The sequence below is a fragment of the Coffea arabica genome, chromosome 5c, assembly GCF_036785885.1.
Source record: "Coffea arabica cultivar ET-39 chromosome 5c, Coffea Arabica ET-39 HiFi, whole genome shotgun sequence".
NCBI classification, from domain to species: Eukaryota; Viridiplantae; Streptophyta; class Magnoliopsida; order Gentianales; family Rubiaceae; genus Coffea; species Coffea arabica.
The window spans coordinates 24,942,994-24,964,165 of record NC_092319.1 but is presented as its reverse complement, the minus strand read 5'-3'; the positions used below and the strand labels follow the sequence as shown (position 1 = coordinate 24,964,165).

Genomic DNA, 21,172 nt, shown 5'->3' with positions numbered 1-21,172 from the left:
TTGTCCCAAAATTTCTGTGCGATTCACTTCCCTACTGTTGTGTGCATCATTTGCATCCTCCATTCCACACATTTAGAACAATGGTGAATCTAAGGGGAGGAAAAGTTACTGCCGGACGCAAGCATCCACTCAGGGATGAGGATGAGAATCTTCCTACTGTCAAACGGACATCCAAACGCTTCAAAAGGGGAGCTATCAAGGGTCAAATGTCACGACCTACTCCACAACCCACTTCTCAACCAGAATCTGGACAGGGGACCTCTTCTCAACCGCCACCTAAATCAGTCCCTCTCCCTCCATTCTTTGATGATGCTGCGAAAGACAAATACGCCTGGATATCTCAGAAGGGTGTCATCCCTCAAAGAACTGTAAACCCCTCTGAATTTCGTTCCATAGGTTTAGAATCCATTCTAAGTCTATTTGATTTCCAGAAATGGTCGCATCTCATTTCCATGCCCAATGTCTACTATCCTGATATGCTGCATCAATTTTTTGCTAACCTTAGGAAAGGAACTGACCAAACTGAGATCATGTCTAGGGTAAATGGGGTAGACCTAATCTTTGATTCTGATACTGTGAATTCCATTTTAAAGACTACCATTGAACGTTTGTGCAAAGATAAGGTTGCTAATTTCTTTTCTTATGAAGAGCTTCCTACTGCTGCAAATCATTTTGATGGGACAAAAATGTTAACTTATTTCAAAAGAAGTTTTTCTTCACCTGCTGATGCTAAGTTGAATGATTTGGCTCCTGTGAATTTGATTGCCTTTTCTATCATTTCAAACTTGCTTGTGCCCACTGATGGCCATAGAACTGATGCAAACAAAATGGAGCTGTATCTTTTTTACTGTTTTCGAGAAAAAATTCGGATTGATTTTGGCTTTGTCATGTGCAAGTTTTTACTTCGCTATGCTACTGACTCTCGAAGAAAACTATCCTATGGGAAGTTTCTTCAAAAGATTTTTGAATTTTACAAAGTTCCAATTCTAGGTGTTTGTCCCAAAGAAGCATCTTCTTATGCTTTTACCAGAGCATATTTTGAAAGGAAAAATCTTATTTTTAAAGATAATCTGTGGGCATATAAGGGGGCATCATCTAGTGAACAAAGATCTAAGACTGTACATGATTCTTCACCCATTTCACTCACTCCCATTCACCCTAGGAAGTCTACCACTAAAGCATCTTCCTCTTCCAGTAATGAGGTAATTGAGCTTCTTCATGAACTCAAACAGCATGTTCTTCTTCTAGAACATGGCCTAATGCTCACCATGTCTTCTGAGCAACAAGCTGCCTTTCTTGATAAAAAGAACCTTCTTTTTCCTCCACCTGTGGTTGAGGAAGTCTCACATGACAAAGAACCTCGAACCACTGATCCAGGTTCATCAGTTCCAGATCCGAATCCATCAACTCCTGTGACTCCTCATGGCCCTTCCACATCAGACAAAGGCAAGGCACCAATTGAAGAAGCTACTGAAGATGATGAAGAAACTGATGAGGAAGACCTCTCTCAATATCAGCTCTCTCGGAGGACTCCTGGATCCACTTAGTTCATCATTTAGGACATTTGCATTCTGTTTGTCTCTTTTATGTGTTTGTGGTATTCAACAATGAATATGTATTGTAATGGATATTTTAAGTTTCTTTTGGTATGATCTGGTGGATGTTTAAGTACTGTTTTGATGAATGTCTAAATATTTTGATGAATGATTGTCTATTCTGCTTGTGTGAATGTAATGAATTTGTGGATTGTATGATTGTCTATTGAATATGATTGTCTATTTTAAGTACTGTTTTGATGGATGTGTTGGATGGTGTCACCAGGATGTTGATTTGTGAACTTGTGTAAATTTGTGACTGTGTGGATGACAAAAAGGGATGTTGATGTTGATGTGATTGGTTGCCCTTTTGTGATGACAAAAAGGGGGAGATGGTATAATGATTGGATTGAGTGATGATTGGTGATTGATGAATGATTGGATTGAGTGATGATTGGTGATTGATGATTAGTGATGTTAGGATATGTTGGATTGATTGTTTAAATTTGGATTGGCTGATATGCTTAATTGTTTAATGTTTAATTGTTTAACTCGGATGGGCAGCCAAGTGAGGGGGAGGTTTTCAAAATTTTTAAATTTTAGGATTCACTAAGACAGGGGGAGTTTTCATTTCAATCATCAATTTCATTTCAAACTTTTGTTTTGTCATCATCAAAAAGGGGGAGAATGTTATTCTTGGTTTTGATGATCACAAAAGTTTGTTTATACAGACCAAGAAAGTGAACACTTTGATCAGGTCTGTTGGAACAAAGAAAGCATATGTTCGTTTATCTCCTGACTACGTTGCTTTGGATGTGGCAAACAAGATTGGAATAATATGAATGAATTTAGTCATTGTTTTGTTTTCGATCAAAGATATTGTCTTTTAAGTATGTCTAGTTTGTCATTCTTGGTACTTTGAAATATTTGTCTAACCTTCCTCAAATACAAGTGTTTTTTTGTCTATCCAAGAATCAGGTTCAAATATGTCATGAAATGTAAAACAACCAAAATGAGAAGCAAAAACAGGACAATCAGGTCGGACGGCCGAAAGGAAACTGTCGGACGTCCGAAAAGATAAAGAACATCAGGAAGGAAGCACCGTCGGACGCTCACATGGAAGCATCGGACGTCCGGAAGGATCGGACGCTTGCCATCGGACGTTAATCAACCGCATCGGACGTCCGAAAAATTCCAAGATAACTTGCTAGCTCTCGGCCCAAGGTCGGACGCTGTGCTGTCGGACGACAAAGAACTTATCGGACGTCCGAACCTCAACTTGGCTATCATCGGACGATTGGTTCGGACGATGATTCGATCGTCGGACGTCCGACAGCCCCAACGGCTAGTTGACTCTTCAGCTGCCTTCTATCCGTTGGAAGCATTGATGAAGCCCATTTCTGGATCCCTTTAAAATCAAACTGGTCTGAACGAAGTAGTGACTTTTGCTCACTTTGTTTACAAGTTCTCAAGGGATATTTTAGCTAGAAAATAGTCTCCAAAGCAGATTTGTATTAAAGTGGTGTGAATTTCTGTTGAGCATTTCTTTTGTGGTTGAAAGGATCTTTAGTGTAGCTTTGTTGAGGGTTTTCTGAGTGATTGTAAAACTTCCTAGCTTGACTAAGTGAGGCTTAGGGCAAGGAGGAAGAGCTCCCTCCATTGTACATCTAGTTGATCTTCGTTCATCAAAGAGAAGTTGCTCTTCCTAGTGTTTGGTCTTCAAGTTTGGGTAAAGCTTGGTAGACACTTGGTTTGTTTCTCTATTTTATATTTCTGTTTAATAAAATCTTCATTGCTTATCTATACTTGCTTCTCTGATTATTATTGCTATTGTCTTCTAATCTACTTGGTTGATCATTACTAAAAAGAAAGGTAAATTTTCATTAAAGAAAAAGTGCATAAACTTGGTTAAGTTTTTAATCAACCAATTCACCCCCCCTCTTGGTTGTCTGTGGGACTTATATGAAACAAGGCTACAACAATGTAGAAGGTCACTCAATCCAGTTCCTGGCCCAACTAGGTCAAAAATGCCAAACACTAAACCAGAATCACCAAAACAGGTTTGCAAAACACAGAAAACTGTAATCGGTATATCTCAGTCCATACAAGTCCAAATGCCGAAATTCAAAAGGCATAAGTTAGCTAAGCCATCCAGCTACATTTCATCAGAAGATACCAACTTCAAAATCCAAACCAATTCCAGTCAAAAGGGCCAAATACTATCGCAGTTTTCGCATTCTGATCAAAACAGAACAGCTACAGTAAAAACGGCATAACTCACTCTAAACTCATCCAAATGACCTGAAATTTTATAGGCACCTCAAACACATCAATACCTACAACTTTCATGTTTTGAGCAAAGTCTAATTCGGCCTCTAACCCAGTGCTCTAAAACCGGACAGAATTGGGATTTTATGAACCCTAACTTTCCATTTTTCACACCAAATCCAAAATTGATTGCATTTAACCACAATTCACACTCACTAGAGTCATTTCCAACCATTACAATTCATCATACAAGCCCCCAACATCAAGATCATATTAAACCAGAAAAATTCCCAATAAAATAAAAACTTCACCAAAACAAGCCAAATCAAGAGATAAATCACATTTTCAAACACTCAAGCCACTTCTAAGCATCATATAACCATTATTAGAGGTAGTAGGGTGTTCAAGCAACACTTACCAAGAAATCAAGAGAGAGAGGGATTGTGGACACCTTTGCTCTTCAAACAAACTTCACTACAACCCTTACTAGCACTAGAAGGTAAGGTTTTATGGAGTGAAATCTAACTAAACACTTGATTTGGTGGATTTTGGACCAATTGGAAGCTTGAAGTTGATGAAGTTTCTTCTTTCTTCTTGCTAGAAGGGCCGGCCAACTCAAGGTAAGAAAATGGTGTTTTTTTGTGAATTTTTGGAATATTTACTTAAGTGGTCAAAAGTCAAAAAAATTGTCAAAAGGTGAATAGTGTTTCTTAAGTCACAACCAACCATATTGTGACACTTGTCACACTCATTAATGCATTCTTATCTTTCTTTTTCCCTCTCACATCAATCACTTCACACATTCTACTTATCTCTTAACACCCGATAAATTTCACACAGTATCCGAAACTTAACCTTATTGGCCGAATTTTTCCGAACTTTTCGCACTAGTGGGTCCCACGTCCACTATTTACTCTTAATTTTCTAAAATTTCTCCAATGCTAGGAAAATCATCTTAAAACTATAATTGCTCATAAAATCCACTAAGAAAATATTTCTAAGCCAGAAAATGCAGAAAACATGCAATTAAGGGGAAATAAACCCTAGGAAAATAATTAGGGTTTTACGGGTTCTCACAAATCAGCTTTTGGACAAAACATGAAAGTTATAGGGATTTGAGTTAATTTCTATCTGAAAAATTTCAAATCAATTGGATCAGTTTAACTTATGATTTTGCTAGAGCATTCCTGACTGCACAAAAACTCTAATTTTCCTGACCTGTTTTTCATGTGCTTCTGACCGTCCATTTTTTACCCTGAAAATACGAGAACTGGGTGTCAATGTCTTCCTAGAAAATGTAGGTTTATGTCTTAGCTTCGAAACACCATAAAATTTGCCTCAATCCGATAAGTGTAGCTTCAGTTTTGATCGAAACACCAAAGGATGGCAAAGCTGCCATCTTCATTGTTTCTCATTGCCTTTCTCTTATTTTCCGTTTCCTTGGTCCGACTTAACATGTACTTCTCAAGTGTTCTTGTAACGGCTCCATCTCTCCCTAAGGCGAACCAAAGGGGTCGATAGACCGCCTGCCCAGCTCTCGCCAGGACTACGGAGACGAATTCGCACAAACGCTCCCAGCTTAAGAGAGAAAAATTCAAGAAACGAGCACTCAAAAGCTTATTGAGTCATACTCTCCTCAAAACATCCCTACGAATGAAAATATAATGTTCGAAAATTCAAATCGGACACGAAAAACGAAAACAAAAATTTTGCTGCGGATGAACAGTGACAGACACGTCACTATCCAGCTGGATTCATGGTCGGATTTCTGGCCGGATAGGGGGCAAAGACCAAAACCCACGGGCCAAAAGCCCCTACCAATCCGGCCAGTAATCCCGGCTAGAAACTGCCCGGATTGCTCTGGCCAGATTTAGGCCAGAGGCTAACCACAAAATTTTTTCCTTTCCCTAGCCTATCCGGCCAGAAGTTGGCCGGATCCAATGAACAGTAAATTCGCCAAATTTTTTTCTTTTCTCGTTTGGTTCCCGAACTCGCCCAAGTCCATTCTAAACACGAATATACCAAGCAAGTATATACCAAGTAATATAAATAACACATACAAATGAGGAAACATTTTCATACATCCTTGAATATTCAGGGTTTACAACTCAAAAGGGATTTTAGGAACCAAATACAGTTAGGTTTTCATAATTGAGGAGCTTTACAAACAATGGAAGGCCTAACTAGCTCAACTCGCTTCAAAACACTGTTTCCAAAAGTTGTTCCTGTAAGGAAAACAAAAGTAACATGGGTGAGCTTACGCTCGTGAGGTACCAACCACACACACAAGTAGAATTATGCCCAAATGTACATAGCCAATGAACACATAACAAATGACATCACGACAACCATGGATAAAAGGATACAGTTGGTTCTCAAGAGCCGTTTTCCACTTGCCGTACTTGATCTCATATCCGTTGACACTCTGTCAACCTCTGAAGAGGGAACAAGACCGTAGATTCCACTTTACTCCAAATTCCTTCCACCGGACACCCCCTTACCAGGCCCGAACACCTCAAAGTCACAAAGAGGGTAATACTCGAGTATACCTTAAAGTCGAGGAGTTAACACTCCACTCGACTAACAGTAACCCCAGGTCTGTTATTGATTCGCCCAAGCCCTTGCCGACTCAACTCGAATAATGACCACTGAGGTATGAGCTCAGCTATCACAGTCAAGTGGTCGGGCAAAGCCCCAAGCCAAGTCAAATCACACACACATACAATTCCACATTTGACAGTAATAGTAATATAGACAAGAGATCGAGAGCGATAAAGTACACTCTCGTCTCATTCAAGACATTCAATTCACATAACAAGTACAATCAATCATTAAGCATCAACCCATATAATGGTACACTCACCAAAGAGATTAATAAATTCACAAGTTAGCTCCAGACGTAGGCTCCGGATCACCGGCACAACCTACACAAGCAAAAAAAATTACAATTGAGACTCGATCACGAGTCAGATCATTAGCAATGAACTATTAATATAATATACTGAAAGCGAAAGGGGGTGAATAGTGTGGAACACAATAAACCCCAAACTCCTTCCATTTTCACTCAAATCACCCTCAATTCAAGATAACTCAAATTTCTTAACATTTGGACAGCATTTCCCCAAGAATCTCACATTTCCAACCTATTATTCATCACCAATATTTACACCAAACGGTCATGAAAGTAAACACGATTGGGAGGCTAGTCAATACACCTCCCTAGGGTCACAATACCCCTAAATTACAACCAATTCCATGCTCATGAGCAAACCATATAAAACCCCCTAATATATAAACCCTAAAACTGAAATTTTCCGCTAAAAGCTGAAATTTTCCACAACAAACCATCATTGACCTATAAAGGCCCTAGATTACTCAATATAAGGCTATCACATCATGACTAGCTATAAGTTACTATATAAAACAGAAAAATCCTCCATAAATAAAAATATTGAACAATTCCATTATAACCAATGAAATAATCCACTAAATGGCATGCTTTACCACTAGAATCCCTTAATTGAGCATTATTATCATGAAAGGGAAGATATCTTGACAACTCACCTTTGCAACTCCAAGATACAAGATAGCTAGGGCTTGTTCTTCACAAATGGCTCCACTAAGGGCCTTAAACTCACCTCTCAACTCACTTTTGTGGAGAAATTTGAGAGATTAACGGTTGGTTTCCAAGATTCAAGCAAGAAAGAAAGGGAAATTGAGGAAGCTTTCTCTCTTCTTTGTCCTCAAGGTGCACGGCCAAAAGAAAGAAAATGGAGATGATTTTGTGGGTCAAAATTACTTTAGGAAAGGTAATATACTCTAGTCAAAGTCCAACCTCCAATAGGGAAATGACAAGTGGCGCTTCGTGTTTATCTCCTTCCTTTGTCTTCCAATACTTAATTAGACTAGCTAACCTCTAATTAGCTCACACTACCATGTAATATAACTTCTTTGGATTTTCCACATTTATGGCACTTATCGCACTAGTGGATCCCACAACCACTATACACCACCATTATCACAGGAAATAACTCATTTTCGAAAAATGATTTTAAAACCATATTTTCTCATAAAAATCCCCAGAAAATTCATATAATAACGAAAATATAGAAATTGGGCACAAACGTCAAAAATAAATGCCTAGAAAATAAGAAAAAAATTCCGAGATCTCACACTCTCTTCCCCTTAAAGAATTTCATCCTCGAAATTTCTCACCTGAATCATTAAACAGCTCAGGGTATTTCCTTTCCATCTCCTCCTCCATCTCCCAGGTCGTCTCTTCGACTCCGTGGTTCTTCCACAGAATTTTTTTCCAGTGAAATTTGTTTATTCCTCAGCTCCTTAACCTTTCTATCTAATACCCGCACAGGTCTCTCCTCGTAGGTAAGGGCTTCATCTACTTCAATTTCCTCTGGCTGCACAATATGAGTCGGGTCAGGGTAGTACTTTTTGAGCATTGACACGTGGAAGACATCGTGAATTCGAGACAAGCTTGGCGGCAACTCGAGTCGGTACACTACTTTCCCAACTTGTTGGAGAATCGTGAATGGTCCTACGAATCGGGGTTGGAGTTTCTTTCCTCTACCAGCAGTAACACTTCGTAGTGGGGTAACTTTAAGAAAAACACGGTCTCCAATTTCGAACTCCAAATCTTTTCTTCAGTTGTCCGTGTAGCCCTTTTGACGACTTTGAGCGGTTTGGAGTCTCTGACGTATCAACTTAACCTTTTCTTGAGCATCCTCCATCCAAGGGATGACTGTTGGGTCCAGAATCTTCTTTTCTCCTACTTCATCCCAATATATAGGTGAATGGCACTTCCATCCATAGAGAGCCTCAAACGGTGCCATTTGAATGGACGAATGGTAGCTATTATTGTAGGCGAACTCCACTAAAGTCATGTATTGGCCCCAACTGCCTCCAAAGTCCAAAATACAAGTGCGTAACATATGCTCAAGGGTCTGAATTGTTCGTTCCGACTGTCCATCTGTCTGAGGATGATAGGTGGTGCTTAGGTTCAGTTTTGTTCCCAAGGTCTCCTAAAATTTTTGCTAAAACCTCGACACAAATCTAGGATCTCGGTCGAAAACTATACTCATGGGAACCCCATGTAGTCTCATAATCTCATCCATGTACAACCGAGGTAACTTATCCATGGAATACTTCATATTCACAGGTAAGAAATGAGCCGATTTGGTTAACCGATCAACGATCACCCAAACGGCATCATGTCCTTTTTGGGTCCTAGGTAATCTAGAAACGAAGTCCATGGTGATGTTCTCCCATTTCCATACGGGTATCTCCAATGGCTGCAGTAATCTAGAAGGTTTTTGGTGTTCAGCCTTAACCTGCTGGCAGACTAGACAAGTTTGCACGTATTGAGCTATGTCCCTCTTCATCTTATCCCATCAGTATAACTGTCGTAGGTCCTGATACATCTTATTACCACCCGGATGGATTGTATATTTGGATCGATAAGCTTCCTCCAGAGCCTCTCGTTTCAAATTTTTGTCATTAGGCACCACTATCCGATTCTTAAACCTTAATATCCCCTCAGGACTCAGATTGAAGTCGGGAATTTTCTCCTTCTTTACCTTTTCCACCCATTTTTGAACTATTGGATCCTCAGTTTGAGCCTCTTTGATTCTACCCAATAGAACGGATGTCACCCGGATATTTCTAAAAGTTATCTTCTTATGCTCCAATCTAGGGTTCCACTCACCAACAGCCCCTAACATTTCCCACTCTTTAACCATTAACCCCGATATTCGCGCCTTTCGACTTAGGGCATTAGCTACCACATTAGCCTTACCCGGATGATAGTTGATTGTACAGTCATAGTCTTCTAAGAATTCCATCCACCGACGTTGTCTCGTATTCAATTCTTTTTGGGAAAAAAGGTACTTAAGGCTCTTATGATTGGAATAAACCTCAAAGGTTACCCCATACAGATAATGCCTTCACTTTTTCAGGGCAAAGACAACTGCGGCTAGCTCTAAGTCATAAGTGGGATAGTTTTGCTCATGGATTTTCAATTTTCTAGAAGCATAAGCTATTACATTTTGGTTCTGCATCAATACACACCCTAAACCTTCCCTCGAAGCATTAGTGTAAATAGTGAAGCTGTCCTTACCGTTACGCAAAGCCAGAATAGGGGCTATGGTCAACCTCCGTTTCAACTTCTGGAAACTATGTTCACACTTATCACTCCACAGAAATCGACCACCCTTCTTTGTCAGATCAGTTAAAGGACTGGCAAGTTTCGAGAAATCTTTAATAAATCGACAGTAATAACCTGCTAACCCTAGAAAACTCTGGATCTCAGTAGGATTTTCAGGTAATTTCCACTCAGTTATTGCTTCCACCTTCGCGGGGTCTACAGCAACTCCTTCTCTCGAAATCACATGCCCCAAGAAAGAAACCTTCTCTAGCCAAAACTCACATTTACTAAATTTGGCATACAACTGATAATCCCTCAGGGTCTGCAAAACCAACTTGAGATGTTGCACATGCTCCTTATGGGTTTTCGAGTAGACCAAAATGTCATCGATAAACACGATGACAAATCGGTCCAGGTAGGGTTTAAAAACATGATGCATTAGGTCCATGAAAGTGGCAGGGGCGTTGGTCAGTCCAAAGGGCATAACGACAAATTCGAAATGCCCATATCAGGAATTAAAGGCAGTTTTAGTCACATCTTCTTTTCAGATCAATAATTGGTAGTACCCTTGTCGAAGATCTAGTTTTGAAAAAACCATTGCTCCTTGCAACTGGTCAAACAGTTCATCAATATGAGGTAGTGGGTACTTATTCTTAACGGTCATGTTGTTCAGCCCTCGATAATCGATACACAATCTTAAAGTCCCGTCCTTCTTTTTAACAAAGAGAACGGGTGCCGCCCAAGGCGATCCACTCTCACGGATAAAACCCCGCTGCAGAAGGTCTTGCAACTGCAATTTCAATTCCTTGAGTTCAGCAGGTGCCATACGGTAGGGGGTCCTAGAGATAGGTGAAGTCCCAGATAACAGGTTAATCTCAAACTCAATCTCCCTTTCGGGTAGTAGATTCACTAATTCATCGAAAAATACATCCGGATATTCACCCACTACTGGAACATCTTCTACTGTCAACTTATCGGTGGGAGTGTTAATAAGAAAGGCTAGAAACCCTTGTGCCTATTTACTCAAAAGTTTTCTAACCGAATACCCGAAATTATTGCAGATGAGGCTAGACTACCCCTCACATCTAGCCTTAAGGTCGCCTCCCCAGGGATACGAAATTTCACTACTTTCCTTTTATAGTCCAGTTGGGCATCGTACCTAGCCAACCAATCCATGCCCAATATCACATCGTACCCTTTAATGGCCAAACTTATCAGATTTCCCAATAACTTCCTCTCTCCTACCCAGATTTTACAATTTACATACATTTTGCTAGTAACCAAACACTGGTCTCCCGTAAGAGTACTTACTTCCAGATCATATGGCAAACTAACAGGAGTGATATCAATTCCACACATGAAGTCAGGGTTAACAAAGGAATGGGTGGCCCTCGGGGTCTATCAAAATTCTAGCTAGACGGTGGAAGATAGGAATCGTACCTTCCACCACCTCCGCCGAATCAGGGACAGGGCGTTGCTTGATAGAATACACCCGAGCAGGCACCTTCAGTTTCACTCCCTCCACTTTCGACTGCTCCGAGGTAGCCTTCGATGATTGCGTAGTCCCTCTCGTCTCTGGAGGTTGGACCGGACAATTAGCGATCTGGTACTCTGCGCTCCCGCAGCATAAGCACTTCCTCTCTTTCCTCCAACAATTGTCTTCCGTATTGTTTGGCTTCCCACAGAAACAACATGGGCCCCGAGAAACAGTAGCTGAGCTCCCCTAAGAAGCATTCCTCTGTCGGCCTCGTCCACTTTGGCCACCTCTTGGCGGAGTACCTCCTGCTGTATTGGAAAATCGTCCCCCTCCGGCTCCCCTTCCAAATTTGAGAGGCGTACTCTTATCCCCTTGACTAGAACTACCGCCCGAGAACCCCTGCTTTCGAACCTGGAAGTTCCTCACTTGGAGCCTTGCATTTTCAGCTCGTAAGGCTTTCTCCACTGCATCACTGAAGGTAGTGATTTGGGCTATCGCCAAGTCCTTTTGGATCTCTACGTTGAGTCCTCGAATGAAACATCTCACCCTCTGATGCTCTGCTAGAATGAGTTCAGGAGCAAATTTTGACAAGCGGGTGTACTGGCTCTCATACTCGGCTACTAATTGAGTGCCTTGGCGAAGTCGGATGAATTCATTTTTCTTCTTTTCGTGGACCAAGGGTGGAAAGTACTTGGCGTTAAATTTCCTTACAAAGTTCACCCACGTTCTTGGGGTCTGCTCTCTCTCCCACTTAGTCCTTATAATATTCCACCAAAAACGGGCAGCCCCTTGTAGTTGGAAGACCGCAAAAGTGACTTGCCTTTCTTCCAAGTAGTGTAGGGTAGCAAAAATATCTATCATCTTTTCTAACCACTATTCAGCCACATCTGGATCGGGCTCCCCAAGGAACTTCGGTGGGGAAAATTTTTGAAACCTTTCGAGAGCCCGATCCTCGTTCTCTACATGACTTCCAGGGTTTTTGGGATTCCCGACAGGTGGGTTAGGGTTGTGGCCTTATTGTTGCACCACCTAGGCTAGCAAGGCAGTCATTTGCTGCATAGAGGCAGCTATTTGAACATTGGGATCAACCCTAGGTTCAGGGTTTGGTCCGGACGAGGTTTCTCCAGTGCCCCTTTCAGACATAGATTGCCTACTCCCGCGTCCACGGCCTCGACCACTACGAGTGCCCTCCATCGATCTAAGTCAATCTAAGGTCCAAATATAAATATAATGTTAAAGGGCACATAACCCCCCTTCACTTATAATGAACATAAACAATTAGCCAAAACAACTACCTCATAGGGCATTCAAACACATAAAACATATACACATAACACATAACAAAATCGAACAGTTATACAGAAACAGTTAGTTAAATATGCACAAAAGTCATCCTGTGAAACAAAAGGGGTCCTCCAAAAGACCATATACAAAGCTAGGCCAAAACAGTCGCTACGAGCTTTCCCTACCATTCCTCTTATGGGATCAAAAGTTAGTTCAAAGACTTCTAGCCTAGTTCCGTACAGAGCCCACAGACTCTCCCCCTTGGTTAGAACTAGGGGTACTCCCTTCTCCAGGCGTATCATCACTAGGGCCCCCCCGCCTGCGCATTGGCGCCAATCACCCCTTAGATTAGCGCCTCGCACTTGTTAATTATGCCGCCGGAACGGTCCCTAACCTCCCGGATTACATTCATCAAGCGATGATTGACCCCTTGCAGTTGCTCTCTAAGAACATTAGTTCGTTCTTGCTCCATAGCCATCTCTTCGTGAAGCTCCCTAATCCTATCCGCCTGCATCCTCATGATGCCTGTGAGAACCCGTAATTTTCTTAATTTCTATGTTTTATTCTTTTTTATTGCACGCTTTTCCATATTTTCTTTATTTGAAAAATTTTACACATAATTTTTATGAGCAAACAGGGTTTTTAAATTATTTTTCTAGTGTTAGTTAGGTTTTGAAAAATTAAGATCCTATACCGGACGTGGGACCCACTAGTGCGGTAAGTTCGATAAAATTCGGCCGATTAGGCTAAGTTTTCCATAAAGGGATTTATTTACTAGGTGTTAAGAGATAATTGGAGGTTACATAGATGGATTAGTATTGGAGAGACAAGAGGATAAGTTTAAACTTAAAAGGTGACAAGTGTCACCATCTTACTTAATCTTGGACTTTGACCATTTAACTTTACCTTTACTAATAACCAAAAAATTGACCAAAAATTCATATTCTTCTCAAGCTTCTTGGCTGACCTCTTCAAGGGAGAAAAAGAGAGAAAACTTCAATTTTCCTTCCTTTTTTGCTTGAATCTCCCAAACCAACCATTTAAATTCCAAATTTCTCCACAAAAGGGAGTTGCTAATCTAGTTTAAGGTGTTGAGTGGAGCCATTTGTGAAGAACAAGTTCTAGTTGTCTTACTTCTTGGAGTTACAAAGGTAAGTTGTCAAGGAAATTCTCTTTTGTCCTTAATGATGTGAAATTGGAGGTTTATAAAGGTTGAATATGTTAGTTTGTGGATTATTTCATGACTTATGGTTGAGATGTGCAAATTTTCCTATTTATTGAGGATTTTCTGGTTTAATATATAAATTATTGTTTAGTCATGGATTAATGGTTTGTTATAGTGTAAGATGGAGTTGGTATGTGTTGGAAATGATGGTTTGTGAAAAATTGTTGGTCTGAAACTAAAATTCCAGATTAGGGTTCCAAGCAAGCCTGTTCTGTCTAAATTTATTTGAGCATGTTAGAGGTCGAATCAGCCTTAGGCTAAAACATAAAAGTTGTATAAAATGATGTTTTGTAGTTTTTTACAAAATTTCAGCCCAATTGGAGCAACGTAGCCTATGAAAAGACTGAAATACCCTTGCTGCCCTGTTTCTGTCCGAAACTAATAATCAGCTTCTATAATTGGTTAGTTTGACTGGGAATACTACTGATTTGGTTGTCAATGTCTTCTTAAGAATTATAGCTTTGTATCTTAGCTTTCAGATGGCTTTGGAATCACTTGAATTGGAGTCGTATGTTCTGAGATATGATCAAATGAATCAGGACTGCCACAGTAAACTTTGAACTGGAAAATTTGGGGATGTTTTGGTAAATGTGACCTAGATACATTGTAAACTAGACTGAGTGGCCTTCTTCAACATTGTAGCCCTTTATTTTAGCTTCGAAACGGTGTATATTGCACATCCATCTGATAATCGTAGCACCGGTTGTGTCCAATACGCTAAACAATGTCAAAACTGTTTTTGGGTTTTAGGGCTTAACTTTCATTTCCGGTCATTTTCCTAGTTAAATTTTGTACTTGAATGACTTTGAGCCTATTGAATGACTGTTGTGATGAATTTATATTGTGTATGACTTTGGGACTGGTTGAGGAAAATAATGAAGCCATAAATGGCTGGAAAATAGGTAAATACAGAGGGCATGCTGCCCAAAATTTTAGGGCTACGCGATTCTTTTAAGTTGAGTTGATCTTGGTAAAAATGATGGGTTTTAGGAGTAGTTTGTAACCCTAGGACCAACTGTTATCCTTTTTGCTCAAAAGTCATATTTTATTCTTTTGTACTAGTACTTAACCTGGAAAGACGTACGACATGTAGTCGAGCCTCATTTATACATTCCATTTATTGGATTTGTGACTGTGGAAACCATAATTGTTTACCTTGGTTATTCTAGGGTTTCTTGGTGATTAGAGCCCTACCTTGGTTGAAACTTTTGATGTATCCTTGCTTTAACTGGTGAGTGCACCACTCCCCTGAATTATTGTTAAACTGGTTTTCTGTACTTGGAACTTGCTATTTGAAGATCTTTCCTGACTTTTTATCTTGTATGAGACGAGGGTCTATTTTATCACACTCGTTCTCTTACCTGTACTGAACGAACTGGAATCTATTACTTGTACTTGTTATGTACTTGAACTTGTTATGAGATCGTTTGGAAGTGTGTCCAACGATCGTCCTGTTAAACTTGAGCTCAACCTCATGGGGAGTTAATTAAATCGAGCCAGCAAGGGCTTGGTCGAGATAGTTGACAATCCATGGGTACCTGTTCCTGGGGAATCCTTGGGTACTGAGACTCTTGATTTCGGTATACTCGAGTATTACCATTCCTGTTCCTGTTTGGTGTTCGGGTCCGGTAAGGGGTATGTTAGGTGAATGGGGTTTTGGCGTTAAAGTGGGGTTCTACTGGACTGGTTCCTTTATTTGAACGTTGACGGTGGGTCAACGAGGTTGGATCAAGTATAGCAACGGGGATTTGGCTCCTGAGAGCCACCTGTATCCTTTACATTGTGGCGACCCCACTTCCCCTTAAGGCGAACCAAAGGGTCGGCGGGCCGTCTGCCCAGCTCTCGCCAGGACTCACGCAAGCATTCTAACCCAAATCCTTTCGAATAAAAACCTAATCTATTACAAAACAAATTTCCCCGAATAATATCATCACTAAAACCACATTAACTTCAGAGATAGCAGTGGTATAAATAGCCAATTGAGGCTCTTAACGTCCCACGTGCTACGTACCAAGGTATAAAGTCGTACCAATCCAGATAGATAATTACATACATCATTAATACAAACTTACAAGCCAAGCAATCAAATTAGGGTTTACACATTTTCCAGCTTCAAGTGGCAATCCATAAGGAAAGTACATTATCCCAATTAACGCCTTACAGCCCACAAAATAAGTCATAGTATTCGAATACACTCCAAAAGGAAAACATAATTAAGTATCCAAGCTTTCAATTTCCAGAACCTGTTAAGGAAAACAATAAACGTGGAGTGAGCTAAAGCTCAGTGGTGTCCCAAAACATGCAATCACATAATATCAAACAGCGGTTAATAACTTAGCAAAATTTAAACAGTTAGGAAAATGTATAACAGCACAAGGTAGGATACAGGGGCTCTCAGGAGCCATTTTCCTCGCTTGATCACCATTTATCGTAGTTGACCCTCCGTCAACTCTCACTACTTATAATCTATGTAGAGCGTCTCATTTTGATACCTAACCCGTCACCATTCATACCCCTGTCCCGGGCCCGCTCACCGACTAAGGACGCAGTATACTCGACATATACCCGTAGATGATTGGTCGAGGGATTCACCCAACGACATTATTGTAGTTAGATTCATGCGTCGAGGGATTCACCCAACGACGTAACTACATTTAGATTCATGGTAGTTGGATTCAGAAGCCGAGGGATTCACCCAACGACGCAACTACATTTAGATTCATGGTAGTTGGATTCAGAAGTCGAGGGATTCACCCAACGACGCAACTACATTTAGATTCAAGGATTCATGAGAAAAATGTTTTGCACAAGTCACCACTCGAACGGCTAGTGCGATAAAGTACACACAGCTCACTTCGATGGGTCAAAAACCAGTTTTGCAAATTATCACATATCGAGTCAAGAAAGCACTTTAACCAGGTAAGCATAGAACAGGCAGGGACACTCACTAAGAGTGGAGTTCAGATATCAAGTTGGGAATCGAATTCTGCGTCCTCGCAATATCCTAAAAACCAAAATTTGAAACTATAAGTTTCTATTCAGTTTTTAAGCTTATACACATCGAGGTATATATGATATACTACTGGTTTACTTTCCCTTAGAAAAATTAAGAATCCACTTAGGTTGAAACTTGACAAAAGTAGAAAAAATGTTTCTTATAGTTTTCCTTGAGATACTTTTCCTTATAAAAGGTAACTAGTATTATTTTCTTGAAATAAGTCGACAACCTCTTAAGATCAAAGCTAGAAAAATATATTTGAAAATTTCTTTAAAGCTATGGTTCTTGCAAAAATTATCACTAAAACTATTTTACCTAAAAATAAGGTTTCTTGCCGAGCAAGTTTCTATGCTTTTAACTAAAATTATTAAAACTCAAATTTTGAAACTTTTCCTATAGTTAACTAGCCAAGAACAATTCTTAGAGGAAAGAAAAGGAGTAAAACAAGGCTAGAGTTTTAGAAACTAGGGAAATCATTTTCCAAAGGTAATAATGCTAGTTTAAACTTAAAGGAAGAAATATCGAGTTGGCAAGGTTGAGAAAATCCCTACATGACGTTTCTAACATTAACATACAGTGCTAGATTTTATCGCACTCTACTAGAGTGAAGATATATGTAAATAGATTGTTTTAGAGCTTTTCTCAAGTTTACAGGACCAAAACGGATTTCCTACGATTCCGATTTATAAGCACGTAATGTTTCAGATCCATCAATCTAACAAACCAACATTTCCAATAGAAATCTCACTAGGGCTTCGTCAATCATTAGCCCTAGGTTTCAATAGGTTCATATCAAATCAAGAATAAAATAAATGACCAAGGCTTCATCAATCATTAGCACTTGGTTTCAGCAAGCTCAGCTTAAACAAATAAAAATAAAAGCAAGGCCTCCAAGAAATTCTAGCAATTAAATTTCATCACCCAGTAATACTTATAAAATCATTCAAATGGCCAAGGGCTTCATCAATCATTAGCCCTTGACAACACCAATTACTTCCAACCACAATTCAATCAAGGATTTAAACCACAAGTAAGCTAAAATCTCAATCCAAATCCAAATTCAGTTTCACGAAGAAACAGGACATTCATACAAAACAGTCTACTTTGAGGATTCACAGACAGCAGTACACATGGAGGAAAAATACGAAATTTCTACAGGACAAAGGCCTATGATTCTAGTTTCAAATGCCACTGACGGCGCCTCAAACGGATTTTCCTACACCAAGATATAAACATTTTATTGAAACTGGCCAAGGATATCCGAAAATCTGAAATTTCAAATTTTCACTTGTGAAAACTCCTTTTTCTCTTTTAACACCAAAATGTTTTTATTCAAACCATCCATACATTTCTTATAGAACTCCAAAACAACATATTCCAGGCATTTCCATCCATCATGATTCAAGGAAAAATTACAAACCAAGCTAAGATTCCAACTCAACCTTTGACTATCACATAAGAAATTTCAGCAACTAATATACTTTAGATCAAATTTTCCTTTGGTTTAAACATGGTGTTAGGTATTCAAATTCAGCATTTAACACTTAGCTAGCTAGTAAAAATTTCCACTTCAAAACTAGATTCATTCAGCAACTAAAATCATCCAGAAAAATCCAGAAATTTTGTCCATCAGCCACGGATGAACATGCATGAAGAGATGTTCTGTTTTCATTTTATTTTCTGGGTTAAAACATGCTTTTAAACTCTCAACTCCCTCGTGCAATTACTTAGCTAGAAAATAAACATTTCCAGTTCAGAAATCGAGTTCAAACAACAACCATTAACATCAAAATTTTCTAAAATTTTCCTGCTTGACTCGGATGAACATGCATGGCAGATTACACTTTGATTTTATTTTTTATTTTTTTCTGGTTTAAACTAACTAATTAGCTGCATGCAGAGCCTAATTAACTTGTGATTAACTATCTAATTATGGTTATAAGCTCAGAACATCTAGATTAACCAAGTAAGGTTGCATCATTCCTAATTAGCTCTCGGCAAAATCAGAAACTCTTCCAGCATTTGCTTAGTCACAATTCAATTTTTTTCTTCAGCTAAACCTTGTATTTTGCACTTAAATCTCACACGCACAACTGCTGAATTAATTAGCTATCATTTCCAGACCAGAAATCAGTTCGGCAACAACAATATTCATCCATAACTCCAGAATTTTGTGCAACTACTCTCGGATGAGCTTGCATGTAGCAGATTCTGTTTCATTTTTATTTTCTAGTGTAATCCAGGCTAGTTAACTTCATGCATGACTTTATCATCTTGTTTTCAGGTGGTTAAACACAATTACAAACTCTGATCATCCCAAAATTAACGAATTAAGGCTGCAAATTCCCAGCTCAAGCTCACGGCAGTACCAATTTTTTTTCAAATCAATTTCTGGTAACTTAATCCTTTATCCAAACATACAACTCTCACATGCATGCCTCTAAACAGCCTCATCTACCCATAATCAACTAGTTCAAGTCCAGATATTACCTCAACCTGGAGTTCACACACACGGCTGGCAGCAGAAATAATTTTCCTCCCTTCAACAGCCCAGAAATGGCAGACCGCTATCTCTCTCTCTCTCTCCCTTGCTCTGGCTTGCGGCTGGATGAAGGGAATTTGGTCTCAAGCTCTTCACCAGCTCACGGATGGAAGGCAGAATGGATCGCAAGTCACTCTCTTCCCTCTCTAAGTTACGGACAGAAAGAAAAGAAACAAGAAGCTCGACTCCCTCTTGCTCACTCTTGTCGATGGAACCGAGGCTACAGCTCTCACTCCCTCTTGTTCTCGGTCTAAGGCAGAGGAAGAGGTGAGGTGTAGTTATGGTGAGGGAGAGTAGAGGCTGTGGTGAAGTTTTGCAGAGAAAATGAGATAGTGAAGGGCGGTATCTCGGTATTAAGAAGGAAGGAAATGGTTTGCGGTTTGTTTGTGCAGAGAAGGAATTGGAATTGTGGTTTTAGAGGTGAAATAGAGAGAATGGTATTGTGGTGCCGTGGTTTAAGGAGCAGAGGTTTCGTGTAAGAATCGATTGCGTATAGAATTGGTGATAGTTGCAGTGATTTAACTTGCGGTCAGAGGTTTCGTTTGGTTTGCATGGAATTGTAAGGGCATTTTAGTCTTTTCACTTTGCTCCCTAACCTCAACTTAATTTCTCAATTCCAACTTAATTCTAAAAATTATCCCCAAGTGTGATTTGAATGCCAAATTATACCCTAATATACCTAAACCATTTTTATCGAACATTTATCGATTAAACTTTAATATTAAGGTTCCTAGTAATTCCTACATTATTTAGCGATTAAATTAGTTATTAGAATTTCCAATTATTATTTCTCAAGAAATAGAGTTAGTCTAACTCGAAATTTATTGATTTAGTAATATAAAGTCAAGTGAAATAATAATTTAATCCAAGGGTGTCAATTTGCATATAAAAATTATTTTCACGCACTTATTGTGAAAACAAAGAGAGATAAGGATATATTTATCAAAATTTTCACGCCTTAAGTATGTTTAGTATATTAGTATCATATTTATCTAAAATTCATTGGTTTTCATCTTAACGCGGAAATTCTTATTAACATTTAACATTAGCAACTAATTGGAATTAATCATAGGAACTTAAATAATTTATTTAAGAATAGTAAGTCTATCGACTCGAGTATCATTAATTTAGCATAAAGGAATTTAAGTATTCTAAGTTTTTATGTTAAGGCAAAAATTAATCTAACCCTAAAGATATTCATTTAGTCTAACAAAACCAAGAAATTTCATAACTTAAGAAAATTATATTATTTTTCACATAAACCTATTTTTTACGTACTTAATTGCGAACAAGTAAAAGTAATGCTGGAAATTATTAAAGAATAAAAGAAATGCAAATGAAATATGCACTAGCTTATATATCCATTTTCAGGGTTCTCACATACATTGTGATGTTCATTCATTTCTCGTATTTGATGTGAATATGTGCCTCTAAAGTGCTTTCTCATGAATTCTACTAATTTTACTGTTTATACTGTTGGTACCTCATTGAGCTTTTAGCTCACCCCGTTCCGTTATCCTTGTTTTCCTTACAGGGAACCATCTTTTGGAACTTCAATGTTTTGATGACTGAGTTGAGCTATTTAGAAATTCTTTTGTTCTTTTGAAATAGCTCCTCGACAACTTGGAAACCCTAAATGTATCTTAATACAATGTTTCCTTTTGGATTTGTAAACTTACTAATATG

At 39.1% G+C, this 21,172-nt stretch overlaps 1 protein-coding gene across 1 annotated transcript; it reads right to left on the bottom strand.

Moving 5' to 3' along the window:
- Positions 1-9,760: 9,760 nt before the first annotated feature.
- On the bottom strand, positions 9,761-12,298 carry LOC140007246 (uncharacterized). The gene is made up of 5 exons (XM_072049948.1): positions 11,740-12,298; positions 11,401-11,535; positions 11,120-11,201; positions 10,556-10,799; positions 9,761-10,282 (listed from the first exon to the last, which is right to left on the bottom strand). The coding sequence occupies exons 1-5, from the start codon at positions 12,296-12,298 to the stop codon at positions 9,761-9,763; spliced, it is 1,542 nt and encodes a 513-aa protein (XP_071906049.1).
- Between the last annotated feature and the right edge of the window lie 8,874 nt (positions 12,299-21,172).